This window comes from Haemorhous mexicanus, chromosome 3, assembly GCF_027477595.1.
Source record: "Haemorhous mexicanus isolate bHaeMex1 chromosome 3, bHaeMex1.pri, whole genome shotgun sequence".
Taxonomy (NCBI): Eukaryota; Metazoa; Chordata; class Aves; order Passeriformes; family Fringillidae; genus Haemorhous; species Haemorhous mexicanus.
Window position 1 is genome coordinate 671,209 of NC_082343.1, and position 13,086 is coordinate 684,294.

At 42.2% G+C, this 13,086-nt stretch overlaps 1 protein-coding gene across 3 annotated transcripts in view; it reads right to left on the reverse strand.

The window, feature by feature from the left end:
* Nucleotides 1-528: 528 nt before the first annotated feature.
* The window catches only part of SNAP25 (synaptosome associated protein 25), a 61,951-nt gene continuing 49,393 nt past the window's right edge, over nucleotides 529-13,086 (reverse strand). For 2 of the 3 annotated variants that reach the window (XM_059840452.1, XM_059840454.1), the window contains exons 5-8: nucleotides 12,209-12,326; nucleotides 8,310-8,435; nucleotides 6,095-6,239; nucleotides 529-1,852 (exon numbers count right to left, since the gene is read on the reverse strand). In XM_059840452.1, coding sequence (XP_059696435.1) covers nucleotides 1,784-1,852; nucleotides 6,095-6,239; nucleotides 8,310-8,435; nucleotides 12,209-12,326 — 458 coding nt within the window. In that variant the 3' untranslated portion in view covers nucleotides 529-1,783. Of the gene's footprint in view, nucleotides 1,853-6,094; nucleotides 6,240-8,309; nucleotides 8,436-12,208; nucleotides 12,327-12,463; nucleotides 12,582-13,086 lie in introns of all 3 variants that reach the window. The other variant, XM_059840455.1, reaches the window with a different exon arrangement.

Sequence of the window (13,086 nt, forward strand, 5' to 3'; positions counted from 1 at the left end):
CTGTCACTCATGCAGAATTAATTCTAATTTGTCCATATAGGGGAAAAAACCCTGGGAAATATGATAACGCTTTTCATTGGCAGCAAACCCTAGTTGTTGTTAGTCATTTGAGAAAATTCTTGTTAGCAGACTATCCAAATTCTGTAGGTCAAAGCCTTCCTTGAAAAGAGGTGTATTAGCACACGACAGGAATGGATTTGATCTACCAAGGAACTGTATCCTTCTGTACCATAACATGCATGTCAATTTTTTCTTTCCCTTGTACAAGAGAAAAATATTTTGATTCAGTGTTTGGCAATCCAAGCCAGGTTATTTAAAATAACAGTCACCTGGAATGTACCAAGTGTAAGTTTTAGTGTAGTTACTTTTCTACAGTTTTGCAAACCAAAATCTTTAGTTTCCCACGAAAGACAATACAAAAGCAGTTTGTAAGGAGCCTTTAGACTTTTCACTTCTTCTCCCAGGCGATTTGCAAATAAGGAGCTGTCACTGACACGTAGGGCAACAAATGGATAAAGCAAGCATAGATTCTGAGATCTATAATTTTTAATAATCTTTAAACTAGCTACAAAATGTCAATCACTTCACAAACTGACAGGAGACATAAGGAATTTTCATATTACATGCTGTAAATGATATTTATCTCACAGTTTATCTAGAGTTCATTCATTTAGGTTTTTTAATTATTTTTTAATTGTCAGCTACTAAACATCTCAGCGATTTGGTGTGCATAGCTCTAGGTAAGCAACAGAGAACTGTACCGATAACAAACCACATGGGGATAGCGACTAGTAAGAGAGAGCCTTATAAAAATTACATTTCTTTGCACCATTTCATATGGTAGTTGTTTCCTCCAAAAGATAGTCTTCAAAAGCAGCAGACAAACCCAATATATTACACTTATTTCTTTTTGTCTTTGACATATTTTCAGCCAAGCTTTTATTTTGCTGGCAATGGCTAAATGGTGAGTGCCAAATCCCTCTTTTTTTCATAATTTAAAAAATGATCATGATTAATAACTATATATATATATCAACAAGAAAAAAGTGGCACAACTGCAAACTTGCTGGTATAACATAGTCCCAAAAGAGTCCGAATACTGAGCATGCTTTTGTTGTCATTGTTGGTGTGCTACTGCCATGGGAAAATTCTTGTTTAAGTAGGAGTCTAAAAGTCTATTTATTCCTCATGCATAACTGCATAAATCACATCACTTTTTAGTGCAATGCTTGTTATAGTAATATAATTCCACATTGTCTAATCATGAAATCATAACAACAGATAATGGCAATGAAGAACTGAAGACAGCAGGTTTAAGTGCTTAAACATCATGATACCCAAAGACAGGAGCATGGCAGTAGCTCTGTGGAATGTCACAGTTTTACAAGAACAATACTGTATATTTAAAGGTTAACAGCACGTTTAGCATTCCAACAGTGTTGTCATTCAGCAAACATCATTAAAAAAAAAAGAAAAATGAGAAGGAAAAAAAAAGGAAAGGAACCCGAAACAGAAACAAGGAAAGGAAAGGAAGAACCCCAAAAAACATCATAGTGAGCTATAGCCATCAAATCAGCACTATGTACAACCTTTGGAAAGAAAGATATCTAGAAAAAAATAATTACAAGTATCATTTTTGGAAAGCTGACAAACTACACAGGACAACATTTACAATGGGGCTGATATGTGCATGTGTGCAAACCTAGTAAGATAAATACCATGATAAAAGCATGAAGGTGCTGCCCTGCTGGACAGCATTAAAAGGAAATGCACTTCTCTGCACTTAACCGCTGCCCAGCATCTTTGTTGCACGCTGGTTGGCTTCATCAATCCTGGTTTTGTTGGAATCAGCCTGGGGAAACACAGAGGAAAGAGAGGGATGAGTACAGGGAAGAAAGAGAATATGAGAGAAAAAAAGAGTACAGGGAAGAGAGACAGTGCTTTGTGGGTAGTTCCATAATTTTGGCTAGTTCACGGAAAAATGAAACTTGAAAGTACTGGAGAGCTGCTCTTTATAGTGGTATTAGGGACCCAAAAGGAGATTACAGATTTCCTGGTTTTACTTCATGTAGCCTTCAAGCAGAGCTTTTCTGTTTGTGGTCAGCTCCAGTGAACTCCTGTAAATGCTGTGCCAGATCTGTACTGATGCTGTGAACAGCACTGGTGGTACTGGATGACAGCATGACAGCTGGTTGTGTGCATCTGTGTTTTGCTGGGGAAAAGCTTCAGAGCCCTCTAAGATTCAGTGGACCCAGACTGTGGTCTAACTTAGATCATCAGGTACTAGCCAAAACTAAAATTTTGGTCAGTGTAGAGACTCCCAGGGCAGAGAAGCTGGATCATCCGATGTAGGGAATGCTAGTAAAGATAAATTTCTTTGAAAAGATCAGCCTGGATATCTTTGCTCTGCATGTGAAAGGAAGGGAGTAGGTGGGAGGAATGCCAGTGCTCCAAAATTCACCAATGTAGTTGCAAGGGAGAGTAGCCTCTTTCATGGGGCCACAGCATAAACAGGAGTTAAGAAAAGGCAGGGATTCTACTGTGCTTTGAGCAATCAAACTGCAATTTAGTCCAGCATAGACTGAGCCATTAACTGCACTGTTTTCCCTGGGGTAACACCTGCCATGATTATAAAATGCCATTAATAAAATGGCACCACTTGGGAGGTTGGGGAGTTCTCTCTGAGTGGGAAGACACTTGGACCATGACTTTCTGTAGCTCTGCAGAAGTTACTTTTGGAGACTAAAGATACTGTTTTAGCTGAGAAAAACTGGCAAAACTCCACTCAACCCCATGTTGCCATGCCGACTTATGCTAGCAGAGGGACTAGATAGAAAATGGTTTCAATTTTTAAAACCAGTCCTGTGGGAAAGGTGAGAATTGGGTTGCTGCTTTAAAAGCATGGGCTCCAATAGCAAGCTCCTTCTGTGGTTTGATGGCTGCATTTTGTTAGCTTTGATGATGGTTCCCACATCTCTGGGGTGTATCCAAATTGTACAGATTTATTTTAAATCTCCAGTTTGCAAAGACAGAATGGTGAAGCAACTTTCCCACATGCATTTAAGAATCCTTTAAGAATGTTTATGCTGATGTGCAATAAATCTTTCTGAAATATCTTGGGCTTTTCTCCGTAATTGTTTTGGAAAATGCTATGTGTATTCTTAGTGCAGTAGCACGTGCCAGCTCCTCAACAAGCATAAATCAGCAGAACTACTCATTACAAGCCACACTCCTTTATTTTAGCCATGAGTTTGACCTTGTCTACCACAGTACAATTTTGTGTGTTTTTGCCAAAAGGCTACCTAAAAAGTTAATGGGTTTGGAAGCAGTTACCTTTGTCAGGAAATGCATGAATATTCATTGAACAGTGATGAAACATCGTGTTCCTAATGATGTTTAGACATTAGTATCTGGTGGATGGTGTTGCACTGGAGGCAGTGGGATTCTTTGTGCTGACCTTCCAACTTAGGTCAGGACAGAGTGATTTGAGCCCCTTCTACTTTCCTCCCAGCCTCCTATTTATGGTAGATTTTAGGGGCAGGCCCTTCTGGTGATGGTGCCATTGACCTACTCTTCACACTGTCATTTTGGTTTTTGTCCTTTTCTCTCAGATCTGAGGAAAGGATAAATAAAGCCTTTTATTCATCACTGTCCTGATTACTGTGGATAGATCAGGTTACAGCGCTGCATTATGAGATTGCTCTGTTTTGGGTGCATGCATCCAGTATGACATTGCCCCTGTAGGAGCATTTATGATGCATCCCAGGGTACTTTGGCTTAGCTTTGTGATGCACCCCAACTTTTGCAAACTGTGCCAGCCAAGGGTCTTTCTAATGATCATAACTGACCCAAAGCCCAGTGCTCCAGCTGGTCAGGAAAACAACCCTGGCAATGCTGTGAGGGGGACGAGGGTCTGTTGCTGTATTTCATTGCACACTGGATGTGTGTGCAACTGAGGTTTCGCTGTTATCCACCTAACTGTTATTTCTGTCATTTATAGAGGGTTTTACTAATACAGTGTGTTCCTTTTTCACGTAGCTCATTACTGTAAGTCCTTACTCTGAGAAATTGGGCTTATTTTTCACTAAGACTGAAGACTGTCTTATTTTTGTGCTGCTCTCATGACAACTCCTCTGTGTACGATGCAAATCCATCTTTCACAAATGTGTCTGTTCCTTAGGCAAGGGCCATGGGTGATTTTATGAATGCATTAGCTGCCAATGTTATTTTGCCATTGCTGTACAAAACTCCAAAGTCTGTGAGAAGACCACGAAGTTGTGGACAGCTGATCCTTCACCTCACTGCTCTCAGCATGCACTGTTAGAGGTTTGGTCCATGTGCTTTATGTGCACAGAGGGCCTGGTCAATGTTTTCAAAATCCAGATGTTTGCAAGCCTGAGCTGGTAGGAGAACAGTCACTTGTTGGGCTTGCTGTATTTTGGGATAGGATCCTGCAGGCATGGGTAGGATGCCGCTGATTTCCATCCATAGGGCACGTCTCCTGCCACTGTGACATGAGCAGGGGAGGGGGGAACACAATAGTGCACGTCCTCATTGCTTGGAGAAAATCATATACATCACAGGCTTCCTATTTAAAGGTACTAACACAATAGTGTACATCCTCATTGCTTGGAGAAAATTATGTACATCATAGGCTTCCTATTTAAAGGTACTCATGGTGCAGACTTTATAAACTCCCTGTCCCTTCTCAAAGTATAGAGAGATGTGCTGCTTTCCAGTTCTTTGCATATGAATAGCAGCAGTAAATCCTTCCCCCGATGCTCCTCCTTCTCCCAGAAATATGAAATGGTGCATAATGGCATCCCAGTAATACTGGGCATTTTCCAGTACAGTCAAACACATGCAGCTTTATAAAGCAAGACTTTTGACCAACGCCAGGCCACGTGCTCTATGGTGCCAGGTGGCTGCCTCTCTGTCAGGGATGATCTTCCCACGCTTCAGACAAGGTGTACTTCACCCAATTCTCTCCAGAATCTGCCTCCAATAAGGAAAGCTCTTGAAGTGAATCCCTCAGTGCAGTATTTTCCTTAATTTTTATTACTAGGCTCTGATATAGTTAACTGACACAAAAAGCAGGCATGGGCATCCTGCTTGTTTGAGGAGGCGTGCATGTGTAAGAAGGCTCAAGAGCACCAGCTCTACCACTTGAGGTCAGAATTAACTCTAAGCACCACATGTAAGTCCTTGGGTTAGATCCTCGGGTTGTGTAAATCTCAACGGAAGCGAAGCGTTGTGCTGGTTTTACACCAGATGAAGATCTAGCTTCTTATGTCACTTCAGCCTGCCTGTGCCAGTGCCTGGAGCTCTGCCAGTACCAATGCAGATGGCCTGCAGATCTTGGGATCTCAGGATGGCAGTGAGCTCCCAGCCAGGCTTGGAGGGGGCTGCTCTTTGCTTCAGAAATCTGCAGTGCAGGTCTGGGACTGGAACGGTGCTCTTTGCCTTTTTACATGGTGATTTTGCTGAACTAGTGCTGAGCTTTTGTATTCCACTGGGGCCCAATTATGTATAAATATATATATGTATATATACACACACACACACCCTCCCCCAAGAGAGCAGGTAGATCTCTGTCCTAATGTTGTTGTAAGCAGCACAACAGAAGTGGCTGCACTGTTACCATTTGGCAAATATTTGGTATTTTAATAAATCCCCATCCTTCTTTGAGGACTGGTCCTCCAAGCAGGTGATCTAATCCTGAGCTGCTCATAGAGTTTACAAGGGAGGAAAAGCCCAGGAGGATTTAAAACTTTCCAGGAAGTGCCAGGGCAGTCAGATCCAGGCCCCACAGTTCAGCATAGCTCAGGACACTTGTCCTTTTTCAGAGCTATTGAAGAAGGAGCTTTGATGTCTGCTAAGGGGTCCCCTTGCAGGTGTGTGGCAAACTCAACAGCAAAGGTTCAACCCAGCCTGCACTGGAGGTGCAGATTCACAGCAGCGAGCTCTGCTTTGGTCCAAGGGTTTGGAGGGAGAAGAGAGGAGCTATTTCTGTCCCTTGTCCTTTCCAGGCCCGTGTTTGGAGAAGGGAAAACAGAGCCCCTTTTGGGGTCCTCACAGAAAAGGCAGCTCTTACCTTCTCCATGATCCTGTCAATCTGGCGGTTCTGTGTGTCGATCTCGTTGCCCATGTCCAAGGCCATGTGACGTAAGTTGCCAATGATGCCGCTGACCTGCTCCAGGTTCTCATCCATTTCATTTTCCCGGGCATCGTTTGTTACCCTGGGAACAAAAACCCAATTCTTTAAAGCAGAGACAGGAGATTCCCCCTGAAACTGGGATTCACCCAAAACTTCCACTGCATCCTCCATCGCTTGTCACCTGAGGAGCAGGCTGCTGTGCTCAGCTTTGAACAAAAGGGATTAATGAGTAGATAATCTGAAAAATGTTGCATACTTATCTTTTGGATGTTGGGCTCAATTGTCTGGGTTATCAGTGCTCTGTTTATACTGCTCATGTCTGCTGTTGGTATAGATGTTGCTGTCTGAGCTTGTCTGTACCACATGCTGCACCCCTCTGCAGTGATCATCCTTCCCAAAGAATGGGTGCTCCGTTTGGATGTGTGTGTGCTTAGCGTTCATGGGAAGTGCTGGAAGGTGGTGGAATGACAGTGATAGCAGCTCCCCTCCTTGGGCTGCAGATAGCTAATGAACACTGTCCAGTCCTTGTACGCTTGGGGTCACAGAGATATTGGGGAAGAGATGCTTCAGCTGTGAAAATCCTGACCTAGCATCCTATTTAATTGACTGTATTTCTGGTGAAAGACAGATGCAGCTTCTCTCAGATTTACTGGCTTTAGTAAAGGTCATTTATCTCTCATTCTTACCACCATCTTGTGCAGTTGCTTTTTGGAAGGAAAAGCTTGTGCTCGAGCCAAGGCCCAGTTCAGCTCTTCAGTGACTGAAGAGGCAGGTGGTGACTGATGCTGGGAAAAGCAAGGTCCATGGGTGCTGCTCAGAAAATTCCTACTTTGAGCCTCTTATGCAGTTTGTGTTCATGTAGGTGCCCAAAGGGTGCTCCAGGCTATTTACAGAGCAATCATGGTGCAGCGTAACTTCCTTCACTGCTATTCTATTACCATGCCCCAGCCTTCATTTTGGTGGGGCTGCCATCCAGAAATTAAAAAAAAAGTGAATGGCAGACCCATCAAACTTAAATGGCAACTCCATCCCATGCTCCAGATTGCATGACAGCATTGTTTCTCTCACACTGATTTCCCTTTATCACAGCAGCCAAAAAAAAAGTGGATGATAGTTTTTGGAAAGATAATTGCTTATTAAACTAGTGTCCTTAATCTTTAGAGATCAAAGCTTTTCCTACTGGTATGCTGATAACATTGTCTGCCAAATACATGCCCCATAAGCTCTGTAATCAGTAGGTACTTTGTGCTGGAAATTTGCAGTGGGGTTGCCTTTAATATAGATTGTGTGCATCAAAGTGGCTCTGATTTGGGAACTCAGGGATTCCCACTCTGTTTCTCCATAGCTGTGGCTTCCCAGCAGCTGAGGAATGGGGCACCATGCCCCATGCAGTGAGGTTTTGAGGACACTCACGAGCAGGGGAGGGCTGCACCTAGTTTAAAGGGCTCTTCAGGTTCTGGGCTTGGCCTGGTGCTTTGGCAGGAAGCCTGAGGCTTTTTTGTTGTTGGAAAGAAAGGGAGAGCTGCTGGATGCTTTGGCACATCTTCTGGCAAGGATGGATAATGGACACTACATGCCTCGAGACATAATGGCAATAAACTAGTGTTTATCTGACACTTCATTTCTGAGGCTTTTGACAAGTGTCATTAGTGAGACCTGTGATAAGGCCCCTAGGACAAGTGTTCACACAGGGAGCTGGGCTGCTGAGGACAGTGCTGGCTGGCCATGGCTGTCTGCACCCTCACAGTGCTGCTGTGAAATAAATAAATAGACTTTATTTCTATTTTATAATTGCCCAAATCTGGGCAGTCTCAAAAAGAAAGGTTTGGGCTTCTGTTTTCAAGCATCTTCTGGTTCTCAGGACCAAGATCCTTCCTTCCAGGATTTCCAGCAAGGTCACCATCCTTTGCACTAGAGCTCAGGTGACCCTCCGGCCCAGGAGAAGTCCCTGGATGCAGTAACCTTTAGGATGTGCCTTAGTCACCATCAACCTGAATCCGAGCACCACTTGGTGGAAAACCCTGGCTCCATCACATTACCCAGCACCTCTGAAGGAGTTAATGAGCACCACAGAACTCATGACCATATGGAAGCAATCTAAATATATCAGTGACAAGGAGAACAGAGAGAAAACAGTGGATAAAAGGCTCACCTGCGGATAAAGCCACCACTGATGGCCATCTGCTCCCGTTCATCTACAACACGTGCAGGCTGGCTGGCTACAACACCATCCTGATTATTGCCCCAGGCCTTTTTGTAAGCATCGCTTGATTTAAGCCTATGCGAGAAAGATGATGAGTAACAAAGCACCAAGTGCACAAGGACAAATGCAAAACTCTTTACCTCTCCAAGCTAAAAGCTGAATCAAGCAAATGAGTTTTCAGATAGAGGGTCATTGTTTGTATACCGATATATCATAACCCTGAATAAAAGGAGGGGCTGGGTTTTTTGCTTATTTTTTACTTTACTGCCACAACAGTGATGGTCAGAGGTATAGTTTCCAATAGGGTGAATTGCAGTTGTCAGGTCTACAACATTGCACACAGGTTTTTGGATGTTGACTTAGTTTCCAGAATGAAGGAAAATTTAAAAAAAAAAAGAAAAAAAGAATAAAAAAGGAAAAAGAAGAGAAGAAATACAGATAAGTAGAAAACATTGTTTCATTTCAGTGACACATATGTTTTGACATCAAACACAGAGGACGTACTGGCAGACAGACATAAAAACAGAACTGCCAAGTATAGTGTGTACATCACATCACAGCAACACACCCTCTTAGAGAAAAACAGATTTTGCTACAATTTAACTTTTTACCATGCAGAATATTTGTCTTCTGATGATATTTTTTCAATATGTATGTGGCATAATAGGCATTAAAAGCCACTGACCTTTCCCAAGGTGATTTGGGGATGATTTTATCATGGGGTTCATTAGATTTTTCAAATAATATATCGGTACTTGAAAATAGTAATCATACATCGACAGTTGATGTACAAACCTTTGTCCACAGAGACAAAAAGTAAAATAGGCAGAAGTGAAATGAGTGCAGGAGAAAATAAAAGATACGAGCAATCTAGCATCAGAAAGGGAAGTTTTTCTACGTTTTTCTTCATGCACCAGCTACAGGCATGAATAAGAAGTGAAGCATTCTCACTAAGCACAGTTGCCCCAATAGTTCATCATACCCTCAATGCATCAGCAGTAACAGCCTTCACAATAAGCAAGACACAGGCAAAAAAGGATCATCACTTCCTTCAGGAGTTTTAAACCACAGGACTTCAAAAATAGCCTGGCAACTTGTTATATTTGGATTTTGTGGCAGTTACATTAACCTTCAGAGAGCCATTTTTGACTGAGCTTCTGTGGATAGAAAATTAAAATCCAGGCACCCCTAGAGTGGAAAATTGACATGGGCAGCCTATTTAGGGCTGCTGTCATTGGGGTCACCACACAAGATTTTAGCATTTTAACAGGGGAATGTAAGGATTTGGCGTCCACAGGTATATGTTTGTGATTTTTATTCTGGAAATGGGTCTGTTTCCAACAAAACCACTGGGAGCTGCAAATCTCTGTGGTTTCCCTGTTCCTTGGTCAGCTCCAATCAGTCCTATAAACAGCCCTGTGGCTTTGATTTTGGGGGAGGAACTGAATGTGCTTCTGGGAGATTTGGGAAAGGACATGACAAACCCATCTCTGGTGTCATGTTCTCTCCATGCGCCCTGAAGCAGCTCAGTTTTAAATGAGCCTGAAGATGTGTTGTATGATTCAATACAGAATTAAAATATAGATTAAAAGAGGATCTTTCCTACTCATCTGTTCTGTTGCTTATTTCCTATTGAAGTTTGTGAAGACTTAAAAATATGATGGTTGGCTTCTTTAATTTTAGTTCTCTGAAACTATACATCAGCTTTGGCACTTCTAAAATGCCTGAAAGCAGTTCTCTTGCTGCAGATACATTTACAGGGTTTTGCCTGTTCTTTGGACCTGTGCAACTTTGTCAGTGAGACAGTTTCTGTGTTTGAGGTAAATGATTTTATACACCCAGAATCTGATCTCTTGTTGTCTTGTGGACTTCCAATTAAAGTCAGCCAGTGGAGCTTGCATCTGCTCATGGTCAATAGGAGTTGTCCTTTTGAACGCAACCCGGTAAAAGTTCCGTGCTGTGGGCATTTTTGGTCTCCTGAGAATGTAGGATCAAGCTTTACATGTTTTTAAGGCACAGAGAACTGTACTTTCACTGTATATCAGGGTAGAGTTACATGTGAAGTGGATAATCTTTTTATAAATATATGCCATTAATCTCCCACCAGCCACAAGAGCTTTAGAGGATCATGGTGATTCTGATGCCCAGAACTGTATGGATTTCTCTCTCTCCCACACTCACTCCTCAGAACATCATCTCATCTGTACCAGTGGGGTCCTGGCTTAGTGACTCAGGGAACAGTATCTAAAACCATTCTTCATCCATCCTCTGTGCATTGGTTAGCAATGCTGCTCTCTGAAATATGGCTGCAGTGAGATAGGGTCAGAATGCCTTAGTGAAGGGAAGAGGCCCCTTTACAAATTCATTCCCCCTACATCCCCTGTAGAATCATTGTGCTCTTGCAGCATGACACTGCAGCTGTATCAAAGTGCCAAATGTTTTAGTGCCACGTGCCAGGTGCTAATCCCATCGCTGTCACGTGTCTGGCTGTCCGTTCTGAGCTTTTGCAGCTCGTACAGTGTGGGAGATGTGAAGTTTCTGCTGCATTTGTACCTGCAGCTCTTGTGCACCAGCTCCTCTGGTGCAGGACAGCAGGGGCTACGGCCTGTCAGAGGTCATACCCCTGGCAAAAGGGGTGTATTCAGCCCTTCCCATTACTCCTGCCCCCCTCCCATCGCACATCAAGGCTATAATAATTCTGGGCACAATGTTTACCCCAAAAAAGTATTCAGGGCTTGGTACAAAGAAGTAAAATACTTCTTTGTACCAAGCGGTACAAAGGCGGTACCTGCATTGTGTCCCAAGGGAATTAACTTCAAAATAAATGTGACTGATAAGGCAAAACCCTAGTCCTGCTCTTCTAATTTTTGGCAAAATACCCATGAATTCTATGACAGCTCTCTTTCCTTTTGGTCTTGATAATCGGGGCGAGATCAGGCTTTGGCTGTGAACAAGTTCACATAGAAAGGGAATTTAATACTATAGCAACATTTCTCTGCTTTGTTTCCTACACAGTCTCTGGCCAACCATTCAGGAATGTTTTCACTGCAACCTAGTTTCATGCCTACTCACTGCATGCTGGATTTGCCATTCCTCAAGGACTTTGGGTTGGTCCCCAGTTTCCTACACCCACATAACCGCACATCACATTTTCATTTGGCATTTAAAACAAGCTTGGCATTACTTGGAGGACGGTTTCGTTCAAGTGTCACGGCATGCAAGCAAATTCATTGCATTTCAACATTTCTGCTTAGTGTACGTGCTACCCAAACGAAAGAAATTTGGCATGTTGAGGTTTTGTCAAATTTTTTGCCTGTGGCAGGATGAAAACCATTTCAAGTTGGGTTCCAATTATGAAACATCACATCTCTTTCAAGAGCTCATCAAGGACTATTTCTGCTGAACAACGAAAAAAGCTGTGATTTTCATCCACAATTTGGAGCATGGTTTAGTAAGACTTCTGCATTTTTTCAGCTCTTTTGTTGATGAAACTTGTTTGTGAAAATATGTTTCAAAATTTAGAGTGTCCAGGAATAAGGTAGCCCCAAGTGTTTTTGTCCGCTGGAACATGGACTCAGTACCACTCAGTACACTTTGTGTAAAATGTTGAAATTTTTACCATTAAAAGGTGTCAACAGTGAAGCTTTCACTGCAGTATGCCTGATTTTAATGCATCTACAGTAATTCCCAGTCAGTTGTCTATGCTATGAAATGAATGCATTTGAACCAGAGTCGTTCTTTCTGCATGCCACATGCTCATCCTGTCCATGTGCCTAGCAAGGATGAGCTTCACAAGGCCTTTGGGATCAGCCTTAAGTGCTCAAAGAGATGAGGCAGGCAGCACCTACTTGTTACATGGACAGACACAAAGACCACAGAATTTTCCTAGGTCCGTCAAATTCTTTTCTGCTTCTTTCATGTCCTTATTGATTTGGTCCATTCCCTCTTCGATGCGTTCCAGTTGTTCTGATTAAACACAAGTATTTTATCCCCACAGAATGAAGCAGATGGAAAAGGACAAAGAAAAAAAAGACAAAAACTTCAGACATTCACTGTGACAAAAAACTGGACACCACATAGCAGAGCCGGTACCCAGTACCTACTTGTTACAAGGACATATGAAAAGGCCACAGCATTTCCCTAAATCTTTTAAATTTTTCTCGGCCTCCTTCATGTCTTGGTTGATATGGTTCATGCCTTCTTCAACACGATCGAGTTGTTCTGGTCAGGACAAAGGGATGACAGTGTGGAATGAATTGTATTTTTGTTTGTTTGATTTTGTCTTCAACAGAACATGAAAAATGACCATGTAGAACTGAGTTAATAATGACATTACAATGCATTAATCTGAGCTGATGCATTGCTGAAAGGATGTATGCTGCATTGGATGCTGAAGATTTTTTTATTAGTATGGGAAGAGTAAAACAAAGGAGAAATTTATTTGAAATATATTAATATAAACAAGATGTAATGATGTAGAAAGGAAGGGTTATAAAGTTCAAGGTCCAGAAACATAATACAATACATCAACTTACTAAGACACAGTGACATCCAGGAGAAAGAAAGATAGTGTTATTATTTTGCAATTATGTATGTTAATGTTAGAGAAAATAAGCCCTTCCATGGAAAACGCTTCCGTTACTTACGCTTACAAATGCCTCAGAATTAGGTGGGTTTGGGCAGCACAACTGCTGTGGCTAGTGAGTGAGAGAACTGGTAGTTAATG